Source organism: Benincasa hispida, chromosome 5 (genome assembly GCF_009727055.1).
Source record: "Benincasa hispida cultivar B227 chromosome 5, ASM972705v1, whole genome shotgun sequence".
In the NCBI taxonomy this organism is placed as follows: Eukaryota; Viridiplantae; Streptophyta; class Magnoliopsida; order Cucurbitales; family Cucurbitaceae; genus Benincasa; species Benincasa hispida.
The window spans coordinates 48863029-48889632 of record NC_052353.1 but is presented as its reverse complement, the minus strand read 5'-3'; the positions used below and the strand labels follow the sequence as shown (position 1 = coordinate 48889632).

The 26604-nt window shown below is 36.7% G+C and overlaps 1 protein-coding gene across 1 annotated transcript; it reads left to right on the top strand.

Annotated features, from left to right (window-relative positions):
* The first annotated feature begins 22768 nt into the window (after positions 1-22768).
* LOC120077652 lies at positions 22769-26034 on the top strand. Its single transcript, XM_039031608.1, has 4 exons — positions 22769-23183; positions 23636-23748; positions 24755-24859; positions 25065-26034. The coding sequence occupies exons 1-4, from the start codon at positions 22853-22855 to the stop codon at positions 25734-25736; spliced, it is 1221 nt and encodes a 406-aa protein (XP_038887536.1). The 5' UTR covers positions 22769-22852; the 3' UTR covers positions 25737-26034.
* Positions 26035-26604: the final 570 nt, after the last annotated feature.

Here is a 26604-nt window from a genome sequence, read left to right as displayed (position 1 = left end):
ATAGACCATGATAGACTACTATATGTGATTATCATGACATAGATAGTAGTCTATCGCGGTCTATTACAAACAGACAGTGAAATTTTGCTATATCTGTAAATATTTTGGTTCATTTTTCTATATTTGAAAAAAAAACCCATAACTATATATATAAAAAGAAAAAAGGAAAGGTATAAAAAGGTAAAAAGAATATTTTCAACCTGGGAATCTCGATACCATAAAACAAACGACCTTCCTTCATCAAATTGAGATTGATACACAACTAGCTACGAACCTTGGGCTTTTGAGCTTTTTATTTTTTGGGCCGACCTAGCCAAATAAAGAGGCGGACCTATATATATATATATGTATGTGTGTGTGTGTGTATGTAAGCTCTTATTCTTTCTCCTCTTGTTTATGCTTAACATGAACCTAAATAAGTGAGTCTAGAATTTACCTAAATGAACCATTTTAATTATATGACCTAAGCATGCTTTATTGCTAAGTATTGAAGTTAGTAGTTGGGAATTACTTCACAAAGCGCAAGTTCATTTTTATTTATTTAGTCACTTGGTAACATATTGATTGTTGGAGTAATTGATTATGAGTGGGTGATTGGTTATTGAATATGAGTGGTGATTTATTAAGTGTTAGAAAGAAAGAAGAAACAAAATTTGGTAGGAGGAACAATGTGGGCTGAAAGTGAGGAGGAGGAGTTTTTAGGTTGGAAAATATTTTTAAATTAATTCCCTAAATTTATAATTTAATTTAACTTGATAAAGTTAATTAGGGATGAAAAAGATAAGAAAAAATGAGAAGAATCCACGTAGAACGACAAATAAGCAACTGATTGACTCATAAAAATTAGATGAAGAAAATGCAGTTTTTGGTAGCATATGAAGAGTTATTTAGGGTTAGTTTGACCTCTTGTGAGTATCTGGTAACCTTGGGATTTTGTTTCAGGTCAAATTGAGATGGGGGGCTTATAAGCCAAGGAACTCATGCCCGTGACTATAAGTGGTTTTATTTTAAGTATTTTGATATGAAAAATATATAAGTATGATAGTATGCTATAATTTATGAAATGTGATAGCATGATCTATTTTACTTGACTATTATCTAAAAAAAAAAATGCTTAAATCATGATTTCTGAATCCCCATCAATTTTATATGAACTAGATTTATGAAAATGTATTTTGGAACATGATTTTATGTTATTGTGATTTGTATGGTTTTATATGAATACCTCTTGATGGTGGATTTATGGATGTTGAATGGTTTTCTAAAGTGGTTTTAAATTGTTAATTCTTGTACCCTATAGATGGTTATTTCCCCATACTACTTGAATGTGTTTGAGTAGTGTCGCTCAAGCGATCAAAGGGCTACCGGGATCAAATGCGAACAGAGTATATCGGGGAGTCCGAAGGAACCTGCGCCTGTAGCGCCACCCAGGCTATCGAAGGCTACCAAGGTAAGGTGTGGCTAGAGTATACTAGGAAGTCCAAAGTAACCTGGGCCAGTGGTGTGTATCTATGTTTAGCCTTGGAGAAATTCTGCATGCACGTATGACATTGTTATTTAGCACTGCGGGGCATTCCTTGTTCAGAGTAACTCACCATTGTAAACGAGTAATTGGGTATAAAGTTGGTGTAGTTTTCTGATAACTCATGAATGCTTTATAACATGCTTTATATGAGATATGATCATGTCATTATTTTACTAGCACGTGTTTGAAATGTGATTGAATCTTATATATATATATTTTGCCAACGATTTAGTAAATGATTTTAATAGTTTTATTTGATGTTTTAGAAAGAGAAAACTTATATTCATATTAAATTACCATTCACTGGGATTTAGCTCATGTTTTCAATGTTTTATATTGTCCCCTTGTAGCGATCAAGTTCCAAGTGCCTGTTGAGCCGTCAAACACCACTACTATTGTTAGACATCAACTATATTGTTTGTGCATATATTCGAGAGTTTCCAGGATAGTTAAAACTTGTGAGTTTCATGTCATGGGATGTTTCTTAAAAATAATCCTTACTGTTGGTCTGTAAATCTTTTTAAACAGTGCGGTGATTTAAACTGAGTTGAGTTCTTAAACTATGTTAATAAATGTAAACTATTTTTGAAAATTGGTTTGGATGTCTGGGTTTAATTTTGAGTACAAGATATGTTAAGAGTTAGGACGTTAGATGTCACAGAGAAAAGTGATGCTTAACGTCTTCATGTTTCGTTCTAGGTTAGAGGAGAAATCTAGAACGAGGTGTAACAATATATATATTTGATTTTCTTAATGAAATATTATTAGAGTTTATAAATTTTATTTGCTAAAGTTTTTAAATTTTATTTTTTGTTTTTATTAATTTTATCTTATAAAAGTATTGAAGTTATAAATTTTTATTTATTATTTGATATTTTTATTAGTTTTTTTAGTACAACTAATTTTTAATACTTTAAAAAAATTTATATTGACAAGAAACTATGATCTATCAAAATATATTTTAAAAATTATAATAATATTGTCTTTTAATAGATAATATGTTGGGTTTTATGTCTTAAAAACTCGCAGTTTGTAAAATGATAAACATTTTCTATTATCAATATACTTGTTATTGATCTCATAAATTGGATGAAAGTCTAAATCCAATAAACTAAGACTCATGACTATTGTATAAGTACTTGAACTTTATGTGGAGACATAAGAGTGGATCGGGTTCGAGTAAATAGTCAAAATGATCTATGGTACATGAATGAGGATGGGTATCTTATTCTGGTAACTCCATTGGATGCGGCCTACTCTGTAGTTGTTACAAAGAGTTGTAAAGTGTTACATACGATGTGATCCTAATTCGTACATGTTATGACATGAGGAGTGGGGGCGTCCTATGCAATGAGTTTTCATAAGATCAAGACCAAAAAATAAGTCACTCTTACTTTATAATATTGTTTATTCTTTAAGACTGACTATTTCACCTAGATGACCTAGATAACTCGATCTTAATCCTGAGCTAACTATATACTCCTATTTATTCGGGATTTCCCTTAGATTTGCATAGTTGAGGGTTGGCTCGACAGCGCCGGCTCAATAAGACTCCCATAGGTAAGACCGGATAGATAGCTGTGGACATAGGGTGCAAGACAGAGTTCATGTCTATCTGATTTAGGGATAGGAGAAAGGTTGTTCTCTCAAATACTGAATCCAGGTCTTGTACAAGGGGCCCCACCCTCTCATAGGCTGAGAGAGTTTGGTTTGGTGATTGGATTACAAACCAGTTATTCATTAGAGGATCAGTAAGGACTTGAGGAATAAGACGTAATCTCGGGGGTAAAACAGATATTTGACCCAGCCGTTATTACGAACAACCTGTGAAGGGTCGACGTGTTGATTATGGTTAAATCATGTGGACATATATCTACAGTGATGGGAGTGCAACTATGGGCTTTAGTGGAATGACCCATTAGTTGACGAATGGAGATTAATTTGGTCTAATGAGTTTAGCCAATTAATCTCGGATCGCTGGAGCCCATGATCTGTAGTACTACGAGGTCCCCCTACTAGCTCGTAATGGACTAGCTCTAGAATAGCGTGATAAGTTAATTTGAAACGTTCAAATTAGAATTAAGGGAATTAGTAATTATATGAGATATAATTATGTTTAATTTTAGAATTAAGTGGAATAGGAGAATTTATAAAGATGGATATGAGTTAAAATTAATTTAATATTTGATATTAAATTAACTAAGTTTTATTTAATAATTATTTTATGAAATTAATTAATTTTTCATTTTTAAAATCAAATAGATTTTTTAAATCAAAATTTGATTTTTAGATAAAATTTGAAAAGGAAAAGAAAACAAAAACACAAAATGGAAAAATGGATTTTCCATTATCCATCACCTAACTAGCTCACACATATTACAATATTTTGTCTTGTCTTCTCCAAACATGAGCTGTAACTCATGAAACTCTTCTTTTTGCATGTTGATCTGTAATATAATGAAGAGATTGGAGTGAAAATCTGGCATGCAATCTACAGAATTTTGAGAGAAAATTCGGTTTGAAGAATGGTTCTTCAACAAGGTTGTTGCAGTGAGATTTTCTCCTTCATCCCTTGATTTAAGCTTATTTTGAGTCCCACAACTCAATCTAGAGCACCAAGAGAATAGTGGGGAAGATCTTGAGGTAGTCTACAATAAGATTTGGAGAAGATTGCAGCTGGAGAAGGAGCTTGAAAGAAGTTCTACAAAAGGTATGTCTTGAAACCCATTTTTCTGCAAAAGCATGCTTTATATTATTCCAAAATTAGTGAATTTGAATGCTTAGATGATCCTTGTACTTCCTTTGCTGTTGATACAATCCTACTAATATAAATTATATTAAATAACTATACATAGATATATTTTGAAATGACTTATACACGACTTTGATTTTTGTAATAGTATCGTAGATTACATTATGGTACCGATGTTTATTTATAACAAAATTTCCATATATTTGTATATATTAATAATACCTGGTTTTGAGGTTCGAGAGTAATAGTTTCATCCACCAGTGGCGGTGGGTCAAGTGGAGCAGGTGGATTAAATGGTGGTGGGTTAAGTTGAACGGGTGGATAAGATGATGGGGTGGCTCAATGGATTCCTTTGTCTGAATAGTCGCTTTAGGGTCAAAATCATTGGGCTAAATAACAATTTTAGGGTCCGACTGTGGTGGGACGGAGGCTAGCAGTGGCTTAGTATACTCCAAGTTTTCCCTATTAACATCCATATCTCTTTGTCCATCCTCATCGACATCTTGTTGTCCATCCTTATCAATCTCATCTAACACTCTGACTATTGGGATTGGTATCCTAATTCTCCCGGAGTCTCATAGTTTGTAAACTATACAGATTATTATGAATAAAATAAGAGTTATTTTATTTGACATTTACTCATATCCAATAAACAAAGCTCCATGGTTATTGTATGTAAACATAAGCATGTATATGAGATATACAAGTGGATCATATCTTAAGTGATAAGCTAAATAGGTTTGTAGTATAAGGATTAAGGAGGGATACCTGATCCTGGTGACACTACGGATACGGTAAGCTTTGTAGAGGTTTACAAGTGTTGTGAACTACAGATGATAGATCCTGACCATTCATGTGGAGACATGCGAGCGGGGGTGTCCTATACAAAAAGTTTGTATAAGACCGGACCACTAGATGGTTTGTCTCTTTATATAACACCATTGATACTTGAGACTTGCATCTCACCTAAACGACCATAGGTTACATGACCTCAATTCTTATTGTTTTCGAAACTCTTGCCTTTGAGGATGGTTCTTTAATTAGTATAGGTGAGAATGACCAGATTGCCAACTCAACATGTCTACCTTTTTAGGGATTTTTCTGATTTGGGAATTGGGAACTCAATTACACAAGATGGAATTCACTCCTTCCCTGAAGTAGAGGTAAGTAGATAGATTGCTCCCTTAACGGTTGATTATGGATATTGAACATAGTGGCCACTGCTTCTCTTTGGAAGAGAGGACTCAGTCATAGTAGAACTATGACTTATGTTCATTAGAGGGATCAATGATACCTAAGGATTTAGATGTAACTATAGGGGCATAATGGTTATTGGCCCAGCTGTACTTACGAGCGATCTGTGAAGGGTTATCACACTGTTGATTGATTGATATGGACACAAAATATATCTATAGTAAGGAGAGTGCAACTGTCTGTCTTTAGTGGAGTGTTCGGTAATTAACGGATGGTGGATCCCATGACTAAAGAGTTTAGTCAATTATTCACGTACCGTTGGAGCTTCAAGCTACAGGTTCATAAGGTTCCCTTGGTAGCTCAATGGATTCAAGTTGAGAATCAGTCCTTAGGTTAATTTGAAATGTTCAAATTGACAAGAGAAAATTCGATTATATATGATATGATCGGTGTGATGTATGAGATACATCAAGTGGAGGATTAATGTAAATATGATTTACATTAAGTACCATAAAATAGAAAAAGAGCTATGGTTTATATGTTTCATGAGATGAAATATTAAAACTATAGGTTATAAATATAATATGGTAAGTTGATTATCATATATGTTTATAATAATATTAATTATTGGATAATTATCTCCTTTTCTCTAATAACCAATTAAGTGGGAGGTTATTGGTGGTTTTATGGTAACCATGAGATGAAAGAAAAAAGGTTTTCCTAAATTTAGAAGAGTTGCTATTCTCAGAAAGAACTCATGGAACATTATCAAGTGAATTGGTTTTCACTAAACGATAGCTAAAAGAGAGACTAAACGATCGTGGAATGACACTATACGATAGTTCATTCAGTATGTCGTAGCTAAACGATCGCAGGGAATTCTCTATACGACAGGTCGCCTTCATTTGCACGATTGAGCATTCGTCTATACGATAGACTTTTGTCATCTCCCACTTGCTCACTCGTTTATACGATTGTTATTCTTCTGGTTTCTTCTTCTAACCAAGTCCACATAGAGCCTATACTTCTGAATTCTCACATCGAGAATACCAAGGTAGCCATTGTGGTGGTGTCCTCACTCAATTCAACTAAGTTTGAGGTTTTGGAGGCTGGTCGTTGGGTTCGTGATCTTGGAGATCGTTGAGTTCGAGTTTACTATTGATCGTGCTGTGTTGCAATTGTTGTGTTCAAGCGTTCGTATGTTGTTGTCTTGGAGACTGAACAAGCGTTCGTGATCGAGGGATTTTGAAGAATGAGTTTTTAAAGGTATGATACTTTATCCCTTGATCTCATTGGTAAGCATGCTGTAATTTTTTATTGTGCATGACCTATAAGTTTCTGTTTCTTGACTATAATTGTTAGTGTTCAATTTCGAATGGAATTTGGAACGATCATTCCGCTACTCATGAAATCCTCATGTCTGATTTCCTTCAATTGGTATCAGAGCCAGGTTGTTCTGATATTCCAAATTTCATTTATGTTTTAAACTTCTTTTATAGTCGTGGTGGGTTTTCTACATTTACGTTTAAGTGTTATATGCGTTTGTGGATGGATGTTGATGAATGTTTACGGGTTAATTGTCTCTATTGCTTTTTTTTAAAATTACGAAGTGTTAATTTGTAAGGGCCCCTGTGTTTTTAGGCATAATTAACAAGCAATTGAGTTTGTAATTCAAAGTGTTTAAGTTTGTCGAGTCGTTCATGATGAAGTTTCGAAGCATGAAGATGCGGTTCTCAGCGAGGAAGAAGACCAAGAGTTGGTCGTACCGTGTAGCCTCAGGTAAACGATTGATTGGGATAGTTCTATATGATCGTGTAAATTTTTCTATGCGATCGTGTAGTATTTACTAGACGATTGTTTAGCTAATGCTAAACGATGGGGTAAAGTGTTTGCTCTATCGCGTAGTATTGGTTGCCCGATCGCGTGGATCATGCCTTAAGTGATAACTTGAATAGGTTTGTAGTATAAGGATTAAGATGGGATACCTGATCTTTGTGACACTATGGATACGACTCGCTTTGTAGAAGTTTGCAAGTGTTATAAACTACTATAGATGATAGATTCTGACCATTCATATGGAGACATGTAAGTGGACGTATCCTATACAAAGAGTTTGTATAAGACAAGACCACGAGATGACTAGACTCTGTATATAACGCCGTTGATACTGGAGACTTACATCTCACCTAAACGACCATAGCTAACACGACCTTAATCTTGAGTGTTTTGGGAACTTCTGCCTTTGAGAGCGGTCCTTTGATTAGTATAGGTGAGAGTGGTCAGATTGCCAAGTTAACATGTCTACCTTTTTGGCAATTTGTCTGATCTGGGAGCTGGAAACTCACTTACACAAGATGGAATTCACTCCTTTCTCGAAGTAGGGGTAAGTAGATAGATTGCTCCCTTAAGGGCTGATTCCAGGTATTGAACATAGTGGCCACAGTTTCTTTTTAGAAGAGAGGACTTAGTCATAGTAGGACTATGACTTATGTTCATTAGAGAATTCAGTGGTCTTTAAGGAGTTAGATGTAACTACAGGGGCATAACAGTTATTGGTTGTGTTGTACTTACGAGCGATCTGTAAAGGGTTGTCGCACTGTTGATTGGTTAAGATGAACACATAATATATCTGTGGTAAGGACAGTTCAACTGTCAGTCTTTAGTGGAGTGCCTGACAGTTTACAGATGGTGGATCCCGTGACTAAAGAGTTCAGTCAGTTATTCACGTACCGTTGGAGCTTCAAGCTACAGGTCCATAAGGTCCCCTTAGTAGCTAAATGGATCCAAGTTGAGGATCAGTTCTTGGTGTTAATTTGAAATGTTCAAATTGACAAGAGGTAATTTGATCATATATGATATGATCGGTATGATGTATAAGATACATCTGATAGAGGGTTAATGTAAATGAGATTTCCATTAAGTGCCATGGAATAGAAAAAGAGCTATGATTTATATGTTTCATGAGATGAAATATTAAAATTATAGGTTATAAATATATTATGGTAAGTTAGTTATCATTTATATTTATAATAAATTAAATAATGAATAATTACCTTTTTCTCTAATAACCAATTGAGTGGGAGGTTATCGGTGGTTTCATGATAACCGTGAGATAAAAGGAAAATGTTTTCCTAATTTTAGTAAGAAAAGAAATAAGATTTGCAAAATTGTGGGTTTTGAGATTTCCATTCTCGAAAATTCTCACGGAGAAGTTGGTCAAAGTAAATTAGATTCACCAAGCGACATCTTGGAGTTTAGCTAAACGATCGTGGACTATTTCTTACACGATAGAAACTCAGCTAGATGATGAGCTAAAATGATCGCATAGCTTTTGCTAGACGATTGCATAGCTTCTCCTAAACGATTGGGCAATCAACTTTTACGAGAGGTTGTTCCATTTCCCACTTGCTCAATCGTTTACACGATTATGGTTCCTCCGATTTTCTACTCAAACCAAGTCACAATAGACCCATCCTCTGAATTCTCAATCGAAAATACCAAGGAAACCTTCTTGGTGGTTTCATACTCAACTCAAACACATACGAGGTTCTGTGGAGGCCGTTCGCAGTGTTCGGGTGGGTTCGTGACCTTCGTGATCGCTTAGTTCGAGTGGTGGTGGGATCGTGCAATGTAGCGATCGGGTTGGACGAATGTTTGTTGTGTTGCTATAATGCTGTGATCGAGCATTCATGATTAAGGAACTTGAAGATGAGTCTACAAAGGTTTTTTTATTCTTCCCTTAATCTATAGTAAAGCATGTTGTAATTACTATTTTATGCATAATCACATGTTTTCGTTTGTGATTGTAATTGTAAAGTCCATACACGATTGTAATTTGGAAAGATACTTCCACTGCTCATGGAAATCATAATGTTTGATTTTATTCAATTGGTATCAGAGCCAGGTTGTTCTGATATTCCAAATTTCAATTCTATTTTGAACTTCTTTTAGAGTCGTGGTGCGTTTTCTTGCATTTGTGTTTAATTGTTAAATGCTTTTGTGGATGGCGTTGATGGATATTTATGGGTTTAATTGCCTTTTTTTAAAGCTTTCTTTAATTACAATGTATTAATTTGTAAGGGCCCTTGTGTTTCTGGGCATAATTAACATGCAATCGAGTCTGTAATTCAAAGAGTTTGAGTTAGTTAAGTCATTCGTGATGAAGTTTCAAAGCATGGAGATGCGATTCTCAATGAGGAAGAAGACCAAGAGCTGGTCGCATTGTGTAGCCTAAGGTAAACGATCGTTGGGATTTATCTAAACGATCATTTGCTAAATGATGGGTAAATCATTTACGCTATCGCGTAACATTGGTTGCCCGATCACGTAGATGCTGGAAGTAGACGATCGTAGTGAGAGCAATTGGTGTTCATCGTTTAGAAGAAGGCGTGTGCTAAATGATTGTGTAGTTAGCTTGCTTCATCACTTAATTATTACCTACTCTATCGCACAGTATATGATACTAAGGCGCTCGCTAAGCGATTGTTTAGGCGATGGTGCTTTGCCGCATCGTAGTCGTTTAAACGATCGTATAAGGCTTGCGTTGTGCGGAGCGCGCTAGACGATCACATACCTTCATCGCTTAGTAAAAGGTACACAATCGTTGCTAAAAGATCATTTAGCTCTGGGAGCGTTGGTAAACGATAGAGCAAATTGTTTGTTCTTTTGTGTAGATGATTGCGGGGAGTTTGGTACATGATGGTTGAAGACGCGTTGCTTCGCCCGGGTGGTTCAAAACCCGGTTCGCCTGTTTGAACCGGGTGGTTCATAATATTTGTTTATTATGCATGTGATGTATGGTGTTTATGTAGTAAAATATTTGACATATAGTTTAAAAAACAACCTTAGGTTATGCTATTATTCATGCATCATGTATTATAAATGTTATAATATAGCATGAAGAAATTATCTGAAAGTATGCGCATGCATCATAAAATATAAGAGTTATATTTTGCATGCTGTGAGCAATATCATGCATCATCCTTTTATTATAAGTGTTATAGTCTAAGGGTGAATGGAAGCATGTTATGCTTGTTTCATTGCTGTTTTGTATAAGTGTTATATAAAAGAAGTAGCAATGAATGAACAAATACATTGAGCATGACACTTGGGCTATTTATAATCGTTATGAATGCCTTGCATGTCTTAACTTTGCATTGTGGTTTTGGTTGTTTCCGTTTATAAGTGTTATAAAGGAAATTAGAACTAAAATTAATAAGAAAGAGTTGCATGTGGACTTAGGGTGAACTCAAGTTTTTTAAAAGGCTTTTAAAATTGGATTGAGATAGACCTAAGTTCAAATGGTTCTAAAGAGTTTAGTAACCTATATTAATCTTTTAAAATCGATTTAATAAGATTAAATTGGTTGGCATAAAAGATTATTATTTTTTTAAATCTATCTATAAGGGACCTTTTGTCTAAGGGGGGTTCTGTCTAGGCTGGAGTTCTTAAGCTGACGAAAACGGAACACCCCTTCCTAGGGACCTCCTAGAAAGGTGAATTAGATAGATTTTCTACAAGCATGCGACAATTGGTCAAAGACTCTGTTAAAGAATTTAATGGATGATGATCTAAAGTTGTTTAAACTATCCAAGGTAAAAGTTACTTTTGGGCAAACCTAAAAGTTATCTAAAAGTAAACTAAACCCTAGGTTATAAAATACTCAGTGGGAGGAAGAGATGTATCTGATATGTCTATGATTCCACTCACGTTTCTCCCTATATGTTCACACTGTGAGATTCATGCTTAGTCTTATGGTGCCTGGGAGCATCCCCCTTTGGATGGTGTATGCATGAGTCAATATTAAGGTGGACAGAGAGAGTGTTTATAGTAAGTGGGTGAAGGGTGTGTCAACATCTTCTATGGTCTCTGTCATTGGTTTACACTGTGAGATATTCTATACTCCCTCGTGGCGCACCCTGGGAGCGTCCCCCTTTGGATAGGTATTGCGCAGTTGGTAAAGATCAAGGTGAACTCTAGAAATGGATAGGGTTGTTTTCGGTTTTGTCTCAATCGGATTTTTTCCCTTCAGATTGGTTGTTTGGGGTGGATCTTTAGGGCCTAAAATGGCAGGTCACACTTACGGGAGATTGTTAAGTAAGTTAATGATCTCTTGACCAAATCAATGATGGCTAGTCGTTATAGGAGCAAGAGTTTTTCTGGTATTAATGACTGGTTGAGAACTTCTCAATTCAGATGAGAGATAATTGACCTCCCTTCGGTGGCTTTTGTCCTAAACCTTTGAAGTGTCTTTGTGAAACTAGATGTCATACGGGGTTCATATTAGTTTTGCTAAAACCTTATTGGATGCTATTTGTTTTACAACGAGTATTTGCTTAAAACCTAACGTAGGCCATTGTGGTTTTTTCTTTTCAGTAACTCATTAGTATTTCCATTTAGTGCTTTTAATATGACTGATTACGTACAGTGGAAAGAATCGTGTAAAACGTATTTCGTGGCAAACGACCTCGAATTTTTCATGGTTGAGGAGTGTCCTCAAGCCCCGACCCTTGATGCACCGTGAAGTGTTTGCAATGCATATGAGGTGTGGATGAAGGCTAATTCATTGGCTCGACTACACATTTTGGCTAACATACCTGATGGCCACAAAGGTTGAGCACATGGTCATTGCATGCAAGATCATCGACTTGTTTCAAGATTTTTTTGAACGTCAGTTCTTACTTGTCGAGCACAAAGGGATGAATGACGAAACCAGTAGTGTCAGTGTTCTGACACTGATCCCACTACTCTTTAAAAGAGATGGAAGGACAATAAATCGGATCTATTGGTCTTGGAGACGTGTTTGGTAGAGAGTGATGATTCTGCCTGGATCTTAGATTCGGGTGATACCAATCATGTCAGTTCCTCTTACCAAGGATTCAGTTCCTGACAAACGTTGCTACAGGGAGAGATAGACTCTATGAGACGGCACTGGTGAGGTTGTTTCCGCTGTTGCTGTAGGTAGGCTGAAGTTATTTGTTGACAAGAAATGTTATCTGTTACTGTATAATGTTTTCATAGTTCTTCATATTAAGAGGAACTTAATCTTGGTTTCTTGTCTCATTGAACAAGGGTATACCGTCTCTTTTTCTGAGAATAAAGTGTTTATTTTCAAGAATGACATAAAGATTGGTTATGGTTCATTGGAAGGTAACTTATATGTACTAAGGTCGTTAGTCCTAAAATCCTTGTTTAACACTAAATGTTCAATACAACTACAACAGCTAAAAGACCAAAGGATTCTCCTAAGGAAAATGCCCATCTTTGGCATCTAAGGTTAGGTCACATCAACCTCAATACGATTGAGAAGTTGGTGAAAAGTGGACTTTTAAAGAGTTTAGAAGAAAAGTCATTGCCGGTATGTGAATCATTCATCGAAGGCAAGATGACCAAATGACCTTTTACTGGAAAAGGTTACAGAGCCAAGGAAGCCTTAGAGCTTATACATTAAGACCTCTATGGTCCGATGAATGTTAAAGCTCGAAGTGGGTATGAATATTTCATCTCTTTCATAGATGATTATTCAAGGTATGGGTATCTCTACATAATGCAACGTAAGTCTGAAACCCTTGACAAGTTCGAGGAGTATAAGGATGAAGTTGAAAACTTGTTAGGTAAAAAGATAAAAACACTACGATCTGATCATAGTGGAGAGTATATGGACCTCTAATTCCAAAACTATATGATAGAACATGGGATTGCGTTCCAACTCTCGGCCCCAGGTACACCTCAGTAGAATGGTGTATCAGAAAAGAGAAACAGAACCCTGTCGGACATGGTTTGGTCTATGATTTATTATGCTCATCTTCCAAACTCATTTTGGGGTTTTGCAGTGGAGACTACATGCTATATCCTGAACAATGTTCCCTTGAAAAGTGTTTCTGAAACACCTTTTGAGTTCTGGAGATGCCGTAAAGGTAGTTTACACCACTTCAGGATTTGGGGCTGTCCGATACATGTGCTCGTGACTAACCCAAAAAAGTTGGAACCACGTTCGAAGGTTTGCCTCTTTGTAGGCTACCTCAAAGAAATGAGAGGTTGATACTTCTATGATCAGAGTGAGAACAAAGTGTTTGTTTCTACAAATGCTATCTTCTTGGAAGAAGACCACATCCAGGATCATAAGCCACGAAGTAAGCTCATTTTACGTGAGATTTCTAGTGAGACTGAGACTACTGAGGGTTCAACAAGAGTTGTTGAACAGGCCGACAGATCAACAAGAGTTGTTGAGGTCGGTACATCTAGTCAACCAGCTCAAGAGTTGAGACTTCCTCGACATAGTGGGAGGGTTATGAACCCAACGGATCGCTACATGGGTTTGACTGAAGCCCGAAACGTCATTTCGAATGATGAAGTCGAGGATCCATTGTCTTTTAAGAAAACAATAGAGGATGTTGACAAAGATGAATGGGTTAAAGCCATGAACCAGGAAATGGAGTCTATGTACTTCAATAACATCTGGGAGCTTGTTGATCTGCCTGATAGGGTAAGACCTATTGGGTGCAAGTAGATCTATAAGTGAAAGAGAGGTGTAGATGGAAAGGTGCAAACCATTAAGGCTCAACTCGTGGCAAAGGGTTATGCCCAGGTCGAGGGAGTTGACTAGGAGGAAACTTTCTCACCTGTCGTCATGCTCAAGTCTATTCTGATACTCTTGTCCATAGCCACATTTTATGATTATGAAATATGGGAAATGGACGTCAAGACTATCTTTCTTAGTGGTAATCTTGAGGAGACCATCTATATGACTCAACCAAATGGGTTCATTGTTCCAGATCAAGTGCAAAAAGTTTGCAAGCTTAATATGTCCATTTTTGAGTTGAAACAAGCATCTAGATCATGGAACATTAGATTTGACACTACGATCAAGTCGTTTGGCTTTCATCAGAACATTGATGAGCCTTGTGACTACAAGAAAATCATCAACAGCTCAGTAGCTTTCCTGGTACTGTATGTGGATGATATTTTAGTCATTGGGAATGATGTAGGATATCTGACTGACATAAAGAAATGGCTAGCTGCCCATTTCCAAATGAAAGATTTGGGTGAGTGATGACATGCAGATATGCATGTCATCTTAGGCCTTTTACTTAGAATTATGAAGGTCGTTAGGCAGAATTGATAACTTGTAGAAATACAAGTTATTTATACTGTTTTATTTAGATATTGTGGCTAAAAGGAAGAAAAGTTGTGTCGATAGTATGAAAATTGACTAAGAAATGCGAGAATTATAAATTGTCTTCAATACATCCATTAACACCATTGCGATGGTAAAAGAGAATGTTTCAGTTCTGTTTTGCAGGAAATCAAGTTACCGCATGCGTTCATGGCTCAAAGATAAACTGAACAACGCATCTACGTCACATTGCGCCCATCAATCAATAATGGAGAGACGATTAACGCAATGATGACGCATGCGACGATCGATCAAGAGCCTAGCGTTCAATGCAAATTCAACCGCATGCGGTAATAAAAAACAACACCGCATGTAGAGATAGATCAAAGATGTAAAAGAGCAACTTAATTGCGGAGGATTCAGACGAGTGTATAACTGTCAATTGTGCATTTCGGACGGGATTGATTGCATAACAGAAGGAATATTCACTCCACCATTTCAGGAGCTGCCTTAACAATAAAGTAGGGACCATAATGCAAGGAGTCAAAGCTTTTCCTATAAATAGCTTCTGCAATTCCATTGAAAGATATACGAGAATACAGGAATACTTGAGACTTGATACTTGAGTACTGGAATACATAGAAACGTGCATACTAATCTGAGAGAGAGACTGGTCTGAAGTGATTTCCAAAGAAGATCCGGGAAGAATCAAGAGACAAGGCCGAGAGGTGAGTCTCCGGGCAAAGAATCCTTTCAATCCCCGCCGTTGAAGCTCTGTACGAAGGTCACTTCTACCAGAAGAGCAAGCTTGAGAGGGAAGTTCTCCTCTTCATCCATTCCACACGCCGGCAAACAAAACCTTCGTCTAGATCTGTGTCAAGACGTTGACACTCTTCTGTGTTTGTTTCTATCTCTTTTTCATCACTTGTACTCATCTTCTTTACTCTATCATTCACACCATGTATCAGACACTTAATCTTAGTATTAATTGTTATGATCATTTCCATTATCATCTCTCTGTCTATTTCCGTTCATCCATGATTCACTTTCTCCATGATGTTTTCTTAATTCCTTGGGTAATTAGTAAGAATTAAGCAAGTAAATTAATCTGTGTTAAGGAAGTAATTGTGTTTAGCTAAAGCATGCTAGATGGCATCTTCACCTGTGAGAGCAGAAGTGAAGATGTTATTCTGCCTATCGAGAGAGGGATGGAAGAATGCGTTAACTAAAGCGAGAAGTACTTCCAGAGATGGAAGCAACCTTGCGTTCATCACATTCATCCCCATTTCACCATAGAGATATGGGAACGTGGCCGATCACCGAAAGGTGTACGCCAAGGGAAAGCGGAACCTTAGTTATATATTTAACGCAATTAACAAACTTGCGATATTTTTACTATTTATTCTTCCTATTTCTGATTCATCCATAAAGACTTGCCATCGCATACCACGATCCTTTGTATAAACTTCACACCAGCCTCGAACTCAATATCATGTATCATGTATCTTGTATCTTGTATCTTGTATCATGTTAGTTTAGGATTTACCTTTTTAACGCACTTTTATTTTATCAACGCAGTTTATGTTTATCGCAATTTAAATTCGTGTGCAAACCAAATCTTTTATTAATTGTAAAACCGGTCGCATGTATCACAAAAGTAACAGATTAACGAAAACAATCCCTGTGTTCGACCTCGGATTATTCTGAGAAACTTGCGTTGGAATTATACTTGGTTTCAGCGCAAGGAAACTTGTGAAATGCATTACTCTATAGCATACTACAAGCATATAGTTAACAACACAGTTTTAGAAGTAGTATCGCATAAAGTGTGCATGAGAAATAACACAGCATAACATTCCATCTTTGTCGCCAAGTTTATGTTTATAACGCATATACTTGTTCATTCATTCATATTCATATTTGTTCATATGCTGTAAGATATAAAAATAGCGTTAGTTTATGGCAACATGAGATTGTAGCACATTTTCATGCATGCACAGTACACATCTCCATTCCAAGGGTATTAAGAATATGCGTCAATCATGTGAGGAATTCATGAGAAAAAGAGTTTGTGTCGACCAACATGTTGAATCTCAACTAACCCATTACTTTGCGTTAATTATGCGTTCAATGTTCTATTTTTGTGGCCAATACAGGAAATGAACGCAAACTCGAAAACCGGACCATTGCATAGACAACCGCATACGGAGAAACACTCCATCGCAAGGCAAATGCATCGATTAACGCATGGATGTTGCGATAATTAGCCGTATGTGTCCATCGCATGGGAGTTGCGCTTGTCAAGCGATTACGGTCATCATGTAGAGTTGTGGTGTTAAATGAATGCGGAAATTAAATGACTGTGGCTACGTGACAACACATTCTAATGGGATCACCGTAAGGTTGGTGGAATGAACGCATCAACGCATCTACCTCGAGAAAATCCAAAGCTGGTGCTGACATTTCATCTACCACGCCGTTAGTGGCAGAGGTTCAGAAAGGACGAACGCGCCGAACGTTAGATTCAGAGAAATCCAATTAATGCTATCGGTGGCCAAGCTCTATAAATAGAAGCCGATGAGCTCAAATTCATTTTATCCAAGGTTTTTGCCTAAGGTTCGCCTATGACGGATCCTTGTGATCTAGACAAACTGTGTGAGAAGACGCTAAGAGTTCTTCATCTCTTTCATCCATTTCGAGTGACGACCGGAGCTAGATCTCGAGAGAGTCAGCTTCTCCACCCATCCATGGCACCATCGGCAGCCTTGACGCACATCCGCTGGAAGAAAATCTTTGCTTCCAGGCGGTCATTTCTTTTCTCATACTGTATTGTATAACATTTTGGAATTAAGAAATTAATACAACGTGTTTTCAATGCATTTCTATTTTCCTTCGACTTTATCTCCATCTTCTTGCTTAGCATCTTTACTTCCATTGCAACACTTAGTGGGATTTCATGGGATTGCATACTTAGTCATGTGGATTAGGGATATGAAACATGTAGCAAACTACCAAGAGGTATGCGTTGTGCGAGTATGTGAGTAACCTTATTTGCTTAGTGTGAGCTGTTACAATACCTGTCTATAGGCTAACACATTGCTTGTCTATGAGTGAAGTCAGCAACAATCAATTGTCCGAGAGGGTAAGTGGTTGGACGCATTAAGCAAGGTATGCGTTATTCACTAGGGATAGTAACAACCGTAGGTCAGCGAAGTATATGCGGTTGTCTTGTATTATGTATGCTTCAATCGTCCATTAAGGATACTCGGGAGGGTGGTCTAAGGACAGGATCTAGGCTTGGGATGGTCAGGTCAGAATCTAGGCTTGGGAGAGCCAGATTAGAACACATAATACCAAAGATAGGCGCTTAGGAATGAGCACTATTTGTTATTAATGCATCGCATGCATCCTAGAGATAGGATAGGATTGAATGTGGTCACCTTGCTTTCATGCATTTTGCATCATCGCATAGGATACGAGTATAGACTTAGGAATAAGCTCTATGGACACCTTGCATTCAACACATGCGTCCTAGAATTAGGAGCACCACATTTCCATTGGAAAATGACTTGCCGTGTATGGTTGTAACATGATCGCATAGTTTGACACTGACTAAAGTTGCCCTTGCGGTCACTCTTAAGGGTTGCAATGAAAACATCTCCGCATTTTATCCATTTTCCCACACATTTATTTCATGTCAAGGTTTGTCGCATCTCTACCTCTCATGCATATTCTCATTACATTGTCTGTTAGATAGGAGTAGAAGTAGGATTAATTTAACAACAACCCCTCCATTCTTTTATTTATACCGCCGCATGTACAATCATCGCAAACATATAGTTACAAATCCCTGTGTTCGACCTCGGATTACCTGAGAAACTTGCATTCATGGTATACTTGTCATGAACACAAGAAAACTTGTGGTAGGACGCATGGTCATCGCATACATTCGTTAACGCAATTTTCATTCCAATGCATGACCATCGACACATGGCTATCAACGCATATTTTAGGAACATGCATCACATAATGCGTCCAAGCAAAGTTGGTTATCGAGTAAAATTGACTTCCAATTTCAACGCATCAGTGAGGCACAGTACGTTATAGGGATCCAGATCATTCGAGATTGTAAGAACAAACTGTTAGCCCTGTCTCAGGCATCGTACATCGATCAAATGTTTATCAGGTACAAAATGTAGGATTCCAAGAGGGGTTTGTTATCCTTCAGGCATGAAATCATTTTGTCTAAGGATTAATGTCCCAAGACATCTCAAGAGGTTAAGGAGATGAGATGGATTCCCTGTGTTTCAGCTGTAGGAAGTTTAATGTATGCAATGTTGTATACCAGACCCAACATTTGCTATGCAGTAGGGATTGTCAGTCAGTATTAGTCCAATCCAGGATTTGATCACTAGACGGTGGTTAAGTTGATCCTCAAGTATCTTTGGAGAACGAGGGGCTACATGCTCGTGCATGAAGTTAAGGATCTGATCCTTACAGGATACACAGACTCTGACTTTCAAACCGATAGAGATTCTAGCAAATCGACATTGGGGTCAGTGTTCGCTCTGAATGCCGAGGTTGTAGTGTGGCGAAGCATCAAGCAAGGATGCATCGCGGACTCCACTATGGAAGTCAAATATGTAGCCGCTTTTAAAGCAGCTAAGAAAGTTGTTTGGCTGAGGAAATTCCTTTCAGATTTAGAAATTGTTCCAAATATAGATTTACCTATCATTTTTTATTGTGATAACAGCAGGGCTGTGAAAAATTCGAAGGAGCCTCGAAGCCATCGTCACGACAAGCATATAGAGCGAAAATACCACTTGATCAAGGAGATTATGCATCGCGGTGATGTGATAGTCACGAAGTTCGAGTCAGAGCACAACATTGCTGATTCCTTTACAAAGACTCTCACAGTTAAAGTGTTCGAGGGTCACCTGGAAAGTCTGGGTCTGTGGAACATGTGAAAACTTATCTAGGGGAAGTGAGAGATGATACGTGGGTATGCCTTGGTTTATTTTATATTGTTCATGTTTTATATTTTATTGTACATTAGTCTCCCGAGGCATTAGGACAAATGGGAGATTGTTGGGATTGGTGTCCTAATTCTCCGAGAGTCTTGTTGTTTGTAACTATACACATTATTTTATGAACAAAATAATTGTTATTTTATTTTGGCATTTACTCATATCCAATAAACAAAGCTCCATGGTTATCTTAAGCATGTATATGAGATATACAAGTCGATCATGCCTTAAGTGATAATCTAAATAGGTCTGTAGTATAAGGATTAAGGTGGGATACCTGATCTTGGTGACATACGGATACAGCTCACTTTGTAGAAGTTTGCAAGTATTGTAAACTACTACAAATAGTAGATCATGACCATTCATGTCGAGACATACGAGCGGGGGTGTCCTATACAAAGAATTTGTATAAGACCAAACCACGGGATGATTAGACTCTGTATATAACGTCGTTGATACTGGAGACTTACATCTCACCTAAAAGACCATAGGTGACATGACCTCAATCCCGAGTGTTTTGGGAACTCCTACCTTTAAAGGTGGTCCTTTAATTAGTATGGATGAGAGTGGCTAGATTGCCAACTCAACATACCCACCTTTTTGGGGACTTGTCTGATTTGGGAGCTGGGAACTTACTTACATAAGATGGAATTCACTCCTTCCCCGAAGTAGGGGTAAGTAGATAGATTTCTCCCTTAAGGGCTGATTGTGGGGCTTGAATATAGTGGCCAAAACTTCTATTTGGAAGAGAGGGCTCAGTCATAGTAGGACTATGACTTATGTTCATTAGAGGATTCAGTGGTACTTAAAGAGTTAGATGTAACTACAAGGGCATAACGGTTATAAGCCGAGTTGTACTTATGAGCGATCTGTGAAGGGTTGTCGCACTGTTGATTGGTTAAGATGGACACATAATATATCTGTGGTAAGGACAGTTCAATTGTCCGTCTTTGGTGGAGTGCCTGATAGTTAATGGATGGTGGATCCCGTGACTAAAGAGTTTAGTTAGTTATTCACGTACTATTAGAGCTTCAAGCTACAGGTCCATAAGGTCCCCTTGGTAGCTCAATGGATTCAAGTTGAGGATCAGTTCTTGGTGTTGATTTGAAATGTTCAAATTGGCAAGAGGTAGTTCGATCATATATGATATGATCGATATGATGTATGAGATACATCTAGTGGAGGGTTAATGTAAATGAGATTTCCATTAAGTGCCATGGAATAGAAAAAGAGCTATGGTTTATATGTTTCATGAGATGAAATATTAAAACTATAGGTTATAAATATATTTTGGTAAGTTAATTATCATTTATATTTATAATAATATTAATTATTGGATAATTATCTCTTTTTCTCTAATAACCAATTGAGTGGGAGGTTATTGGTGGTTTCATGGTAATCATGAGATAAAAGGAAAAATGTTTTCCTAATTTTAGTAAGAAAAGAAATAAGATTTGAAGAAATTGTGTTTTTGAGATTTCCATTCTCGGAAAATTCTCACGGAGAAGTTGTCAAATAAATCAGATTTACGAAGCGACAACTTGGAGTTAGCTAAACGATCGTGGAGTGTTCTTATACGATAGACACTCAGCTAGACGATGAGCTAAACGATCGTATAGCTTTTTCTAGACAATCATATAGCTTTTCCTAAACGATTGGGCATCGACCTATATGATAGGTTGTTCCATCTCCCACTTGCTCAATAATTTACACAATTGTGGTTCCTCTGATTTTTTGCCTCAAACTAAGTCTACACAAAGCCCACCCTCTGGATTCTCACACCGAGAATACCAAGGCAACCTTCTTGGTGGCGTCATACTCAACTCGACACAGTCGAGGTTCTGTGGAGGCCGTTCGCAGTGTTCGTGACCTTGGTGATCGTTTTGTTCGAGCGTGCAGTGATCGTGCAATGTAGCGGTCGTGTTGGACAAACGTTCGTGTGTTGCTGTGTTGCAGTGATTGAGCGTTCGTGATCAAGGAACTTGAAGATGAGTCTATAAAGGTTTGTTGATTTTTCGCTTAATCTGTAGTAAAGCATGCTGTAATTGCTATTTTATGCATAATCGCAGGTTTCCATTTGTGATTGTAATTGTAAAGTTCATATACGATTGTAATTTGGAAAGATCTTTCCGCTCCTCATGGAAATCCTCGTGTTCGATTTTCTTCAGTAAGTAATTGCAAATTATATAGATAAGCAATCACAAACCCTACTGTAAGCAATCATCAACCATAAATGTTAGCGATCGCAACCCAAATTGATTAACGATAACATACATGAGAGATATATTTATATTTAAATGGCTACTTAACGCGCATAGACATTGGATTTATAGTTTAATGTCCTTCAACTTGGCATTAAAATCTTTCATGCATATGATGAATGATCGATGATCAATACTTGGGGATCACAAACCCTTTACATAGCGATCATAAATTCTATACTCAACGATCACAAATCATATACCTAACAATCGCACACCCTATGCTTAGTGATTGCAAATGCTATATCTAGCAATCAAAACCCATATACAAAATACAGTGCACCAAGAAATGATAAGCATTTACATATAGGCCATAAAGAAAAAGAAAACATACTCAACAAACACAATACATCGGCAGAGCACAAGGAAATTATATGCCTCATTCAATATAAACAAATGAACGATCGTAGAAGTGGGAAAATTCCTTTGTTAGATAGAGCTCGGTTGAAAGCGTGATTGGATGTAGTGCTTGGACGAACTTGGTACTTGAGAACAAGTCTAACGGAACGTGTGATCGAGTTGTTCTAAGTGGCGTGGAAACATTTTAAATGCGAGGGCAAAATTAGTATTTCACATCTAAAAAAAAAAAAAAAAAAAAAAAAAAAAAAAAGACAAGCAAGTATTCAAAAGAACAGATAAATTATTTTTGCGTTTTGGCCTTTTGGGTCATTTTAAACCATTTTCCATTATATTAAACCAAAAAAATACAAGAACATATAAACACAAGCTTATTTTTGGTTAAATAGTTAAGAATTGATGTGACAGGATTATGATAACTTAATAAATTCAGAATAATCTTAGTTTAATATTAGATTAATTATTTAGATTTTAGTTTCTTTTTAGGATTCTATTTTGTTTTAACTCTCTAATAATTCTTCCCTCGCATGCTTATTCGTTATTCAATAAAACTAGTTACCATTTGGTATACGCCACAAACCCTCAACAGTTCATCATACACAACTTCGATCCGCAGCGTAGATGGATGCAAAAGCCTTAGCAAAATCTAAGAGAGCTCACTCTCAACACCATACTAAGAAGTCTCATTCAAATCACAAACACAAATCCTCCCCAAATGAATCCAAAATTTCGCTCCCACATCCCTCCAAAGATGGAAATCTCCTCTCCCAGGCTGCGCCTAAACTTCCCTCAAACTGGGATCGGTACGGTGAAGCTACGGCTCCAATTCCCGATGTTATTTTGCCAAAGACTAAAGGGGCTGATTATCGCCACCTCATTGCCGAGGCTCGATCGCAGATGCAGTCGTCTACTTCAATGGATGTTTTTCCGTCTTTGGATGATGTTCTTCCGAGTAAGTCCCTTTTTTACTCTTTTGAATTGTTATAAATAGGTCGGTTTTTAAAGAAAATTTTAAGTCATTGAATGGTTGCTGATATGAACATGTGAATGTGCTATTCTTGGAAGTGAAAAATATATACGTCTCAATCAGTTTGGTTGATTGTAGAGTTACTGTAATTGATTTTCTAAGCTGGGGTTGAATTGGCACACTGTTTATTGCAAGAGTATAAGAAGATGGGTCCAATGCCGTCTAAAAATTCGGTTTCTTTCTATGCATTATGAGTCTATGACATAATCATTTATTTTTCACCGTCTTAATGGGTTGCTTAAACCTCTTTTGAACATAGAAAAGAGAATTGTGTTTCTTTGTTTTGATGGATTCAATTAGTAGTGTTAGTAATATATAGCATTTCGATATCAAGGATGAAGAGTTTTATAGAGAGGTTTATATGCATAATGTAACAGGTGGGTTAAGTGGTGGAGGATCTGCTATGCTTGCAGCGAGGGGGGAAGGTCTCTTGTCTTTGATTGAAGATGACAGTTTCATTGTGGATGAAACAGCCACTGCAATTCCTGAGGTAATCACTCAGTTATTAATAATTTTTTTTGTGTGTTGAGAATAAAATAAAGTAGTCCAGTAGCTCAAGTTTTTGGATCCTGTGTTGATTTGAACAGCGGGGGTTTTAAATTTAGATATAAGTTTCTGGTTCCTGAAATCCATTTGTGGCAGATGGGATTTTCTGGGGCTTGGTGTTTTTGTATTCTTTTGTGTTCTTTCATTTGTTCTAAACGTAGTTTCTATAAAAAAAAAACGTTGGGAAACCTGAACATAAATTAAATATGAATCATACTGTGTTCGAGAAGAACTTTTGAAGTATATGCTATTACAACATTTTACGCCTTCTTGTGTTTGCTTTTCCTTTGAAGTACAATCAATTCCTTACAGGCTCTTGGAGTTTGTTTTACACGTTATTTCAGCTGTTTGATGGGACGAAAAGATATTTGTATGACTATGTGTTCTGTTCCTGCCATGCCATTTGACAATTATTTCTCATAATCTCATTTTCATCATGGCTTTGGAAGTGTATCTGTTAACCTTTCTAAAGTTCTTCTAGCCCTTCTTTTGTTGATGGGAGGGATAAAAAACAATTTCATTGATGAATGAAATAATCCAAAGGATATACTAAATAACTCTATCAAAGGGTGTATAAAAATTGCTTCCAATTTGTGAAAAGAAGATAACCTAGGTTATGATCTTTATGGGGCTGTAAATGTTTACACCAAAAAAGCGCATTAAAAATAGAAGAATCTAGTATGTGATCATTTCTTTCCTCCCAATTCTTTGATAAAACCGCACTAATAATGCTAGTCCAAATTATTGCCTTGTGATCGTTGAAGGGATGATTCGTTAAAGTCAATCTAGTCCATTCAGTAGATGCAAGAGGGGAGGGGGGGTGGCCAAGTACCATTTAGAATCTTCTGAAGATTCCTCTAGCCGATCTCTCTATCTTTTTTTCTTATTATGACATTTCAATGATTTCATAGTTCTGTTCTACCTTTTTGGATTCTTTTCCATTTTTGCAGGCTTCATTTCTTTCATTGAATTTGCACACGTTAGCAGATCAACTTCAAAAATTAAATGTAGCACAGAGGCTCTTTATCGAGGAAGATATATTACCATCAGAACTGGTACGCCTGATGTTTCACACTCTTGGATGAACTATAAAATTTTGTTAGGAGTTAATTTTAAATGCCTCAAGTGAATTCTTAGCTTCTTAAATCATCATTTAAAAATGCTCTTCTTCCTTCACAATTAGAAGTTAGCATGTAGTCCTTGAAAGTTAAATTGCTTTGAATTTGAATCATAGGCACTGTTTTTTTCCCCTTGCTACAGCATGCAGACGGAACGACGGTATATGATCAGCAGTCATCTCAGATACAAACATCAGAGTATCAAGGGGGAGCAAGAAATATTGAAATATCATCTGTCACAGAGAAAGGAAACATCAAAGATGTAGTTCGAGATGTGACCATAGCTTCTTCGTCTAGCTACTTTGGAAGTATCCATCAAGATCCAACCTTCAATCCATCGCCAACTTTGTCAAACAAGGTCCATTATAATGCCCATCCAATCGAGTGGGAAATATCCAGCCAAACCAAGGCTCCAAAGTATACAGAACAACTTAACACGAAGTTCACGACCGAAAATCCAAACAAAAAACTCTCGAAGCTTGATGCAACATCTGCTGAAGCTGAACTGGATATGCTTCTGAACTCATTTAGTGATACAATAAACCTAGACAACACCACACCGAGTAGCTCGTCCTGCATAGATGCAGTCTTTAAAGCTTCTCCTCACCTTCCAAATAAAGGTCCATATTCAGCAAAGAAGGCACCCATTGCTTCAGAACTTGATGATGCCTTGGATGAATTGCTTCAAGATACATCCTATCTAATATCTCGTAAAGAAAAGCCTACCAACAGTCATATCCAATCTCTTTCACTTCATTCTGGAACCAACTCCATTGCAAAGAATGATTTTGATTCTTGGCTTGATTCAATTTGAGTTCAGTAAGTAAACAAATTTCTTACCCATCTAACCCAATTTGATGTGTGATAATTTAGTCTGTGCCATAGTTACCTTTTTCATTTTTTTTTGTGCTAGAGAGCACCACCATTATTTTAATCTCAACTCTATTGGGGTTGGCTTGTTACTCTTTATGCAACCATGTAACCTAATTTGTTGTGTGGTAGTTAGTTTGTAAATTGAGGTTTGGAAAAATTTGTAGTACGATGGTAGTACATACATCTTTCATTTAACATTCGATACGATTTTTTATGATATATTATTTTATTTTTTTGAATTCTACCTTACTTTTGAATACTTCTTTATACCAAATTATGAATAGAAGTAGTATGATGTTTACACTACTGTAGTACTAGAAATTTTGTGAGTAAGTCCTCATCGGTCACTATTATTAATCAAGTAATGGTAGTTGGAATTGTTTTATTATTTCTTTATAAAGTCAATTTAGATTGAGATTGAAATATTGACGGGTTTTTACGGCTATTAATAGTTATCAATTACAACTATTGTTTGGGGACCACCGCGGTTGGCTTGATTCATAATGTTCTGTTTCTGTGTCTGATTTATTTCCTTAATAAAACCAAATTCAAACCAACTGGCATCTACTATTTTCGAATGTATGTTTTGTTTTTGTTTTTATTTTAATAATTGAAATACGTCTTTAATTCTAGTTTCTACATGTATGAATTTAATTACCTTGTCCGACGACTTGTGGATAATGAACTGCCTGGTACGTTGACCAAAATTAGTAAGGTGTTAATTAAGATAGCTTTTTGGTATTTCAAAAAAAAAAAAAAAAATTAGTTAAATTATATAAGAATACAACTTTGGTTAGTAATAGCATAAA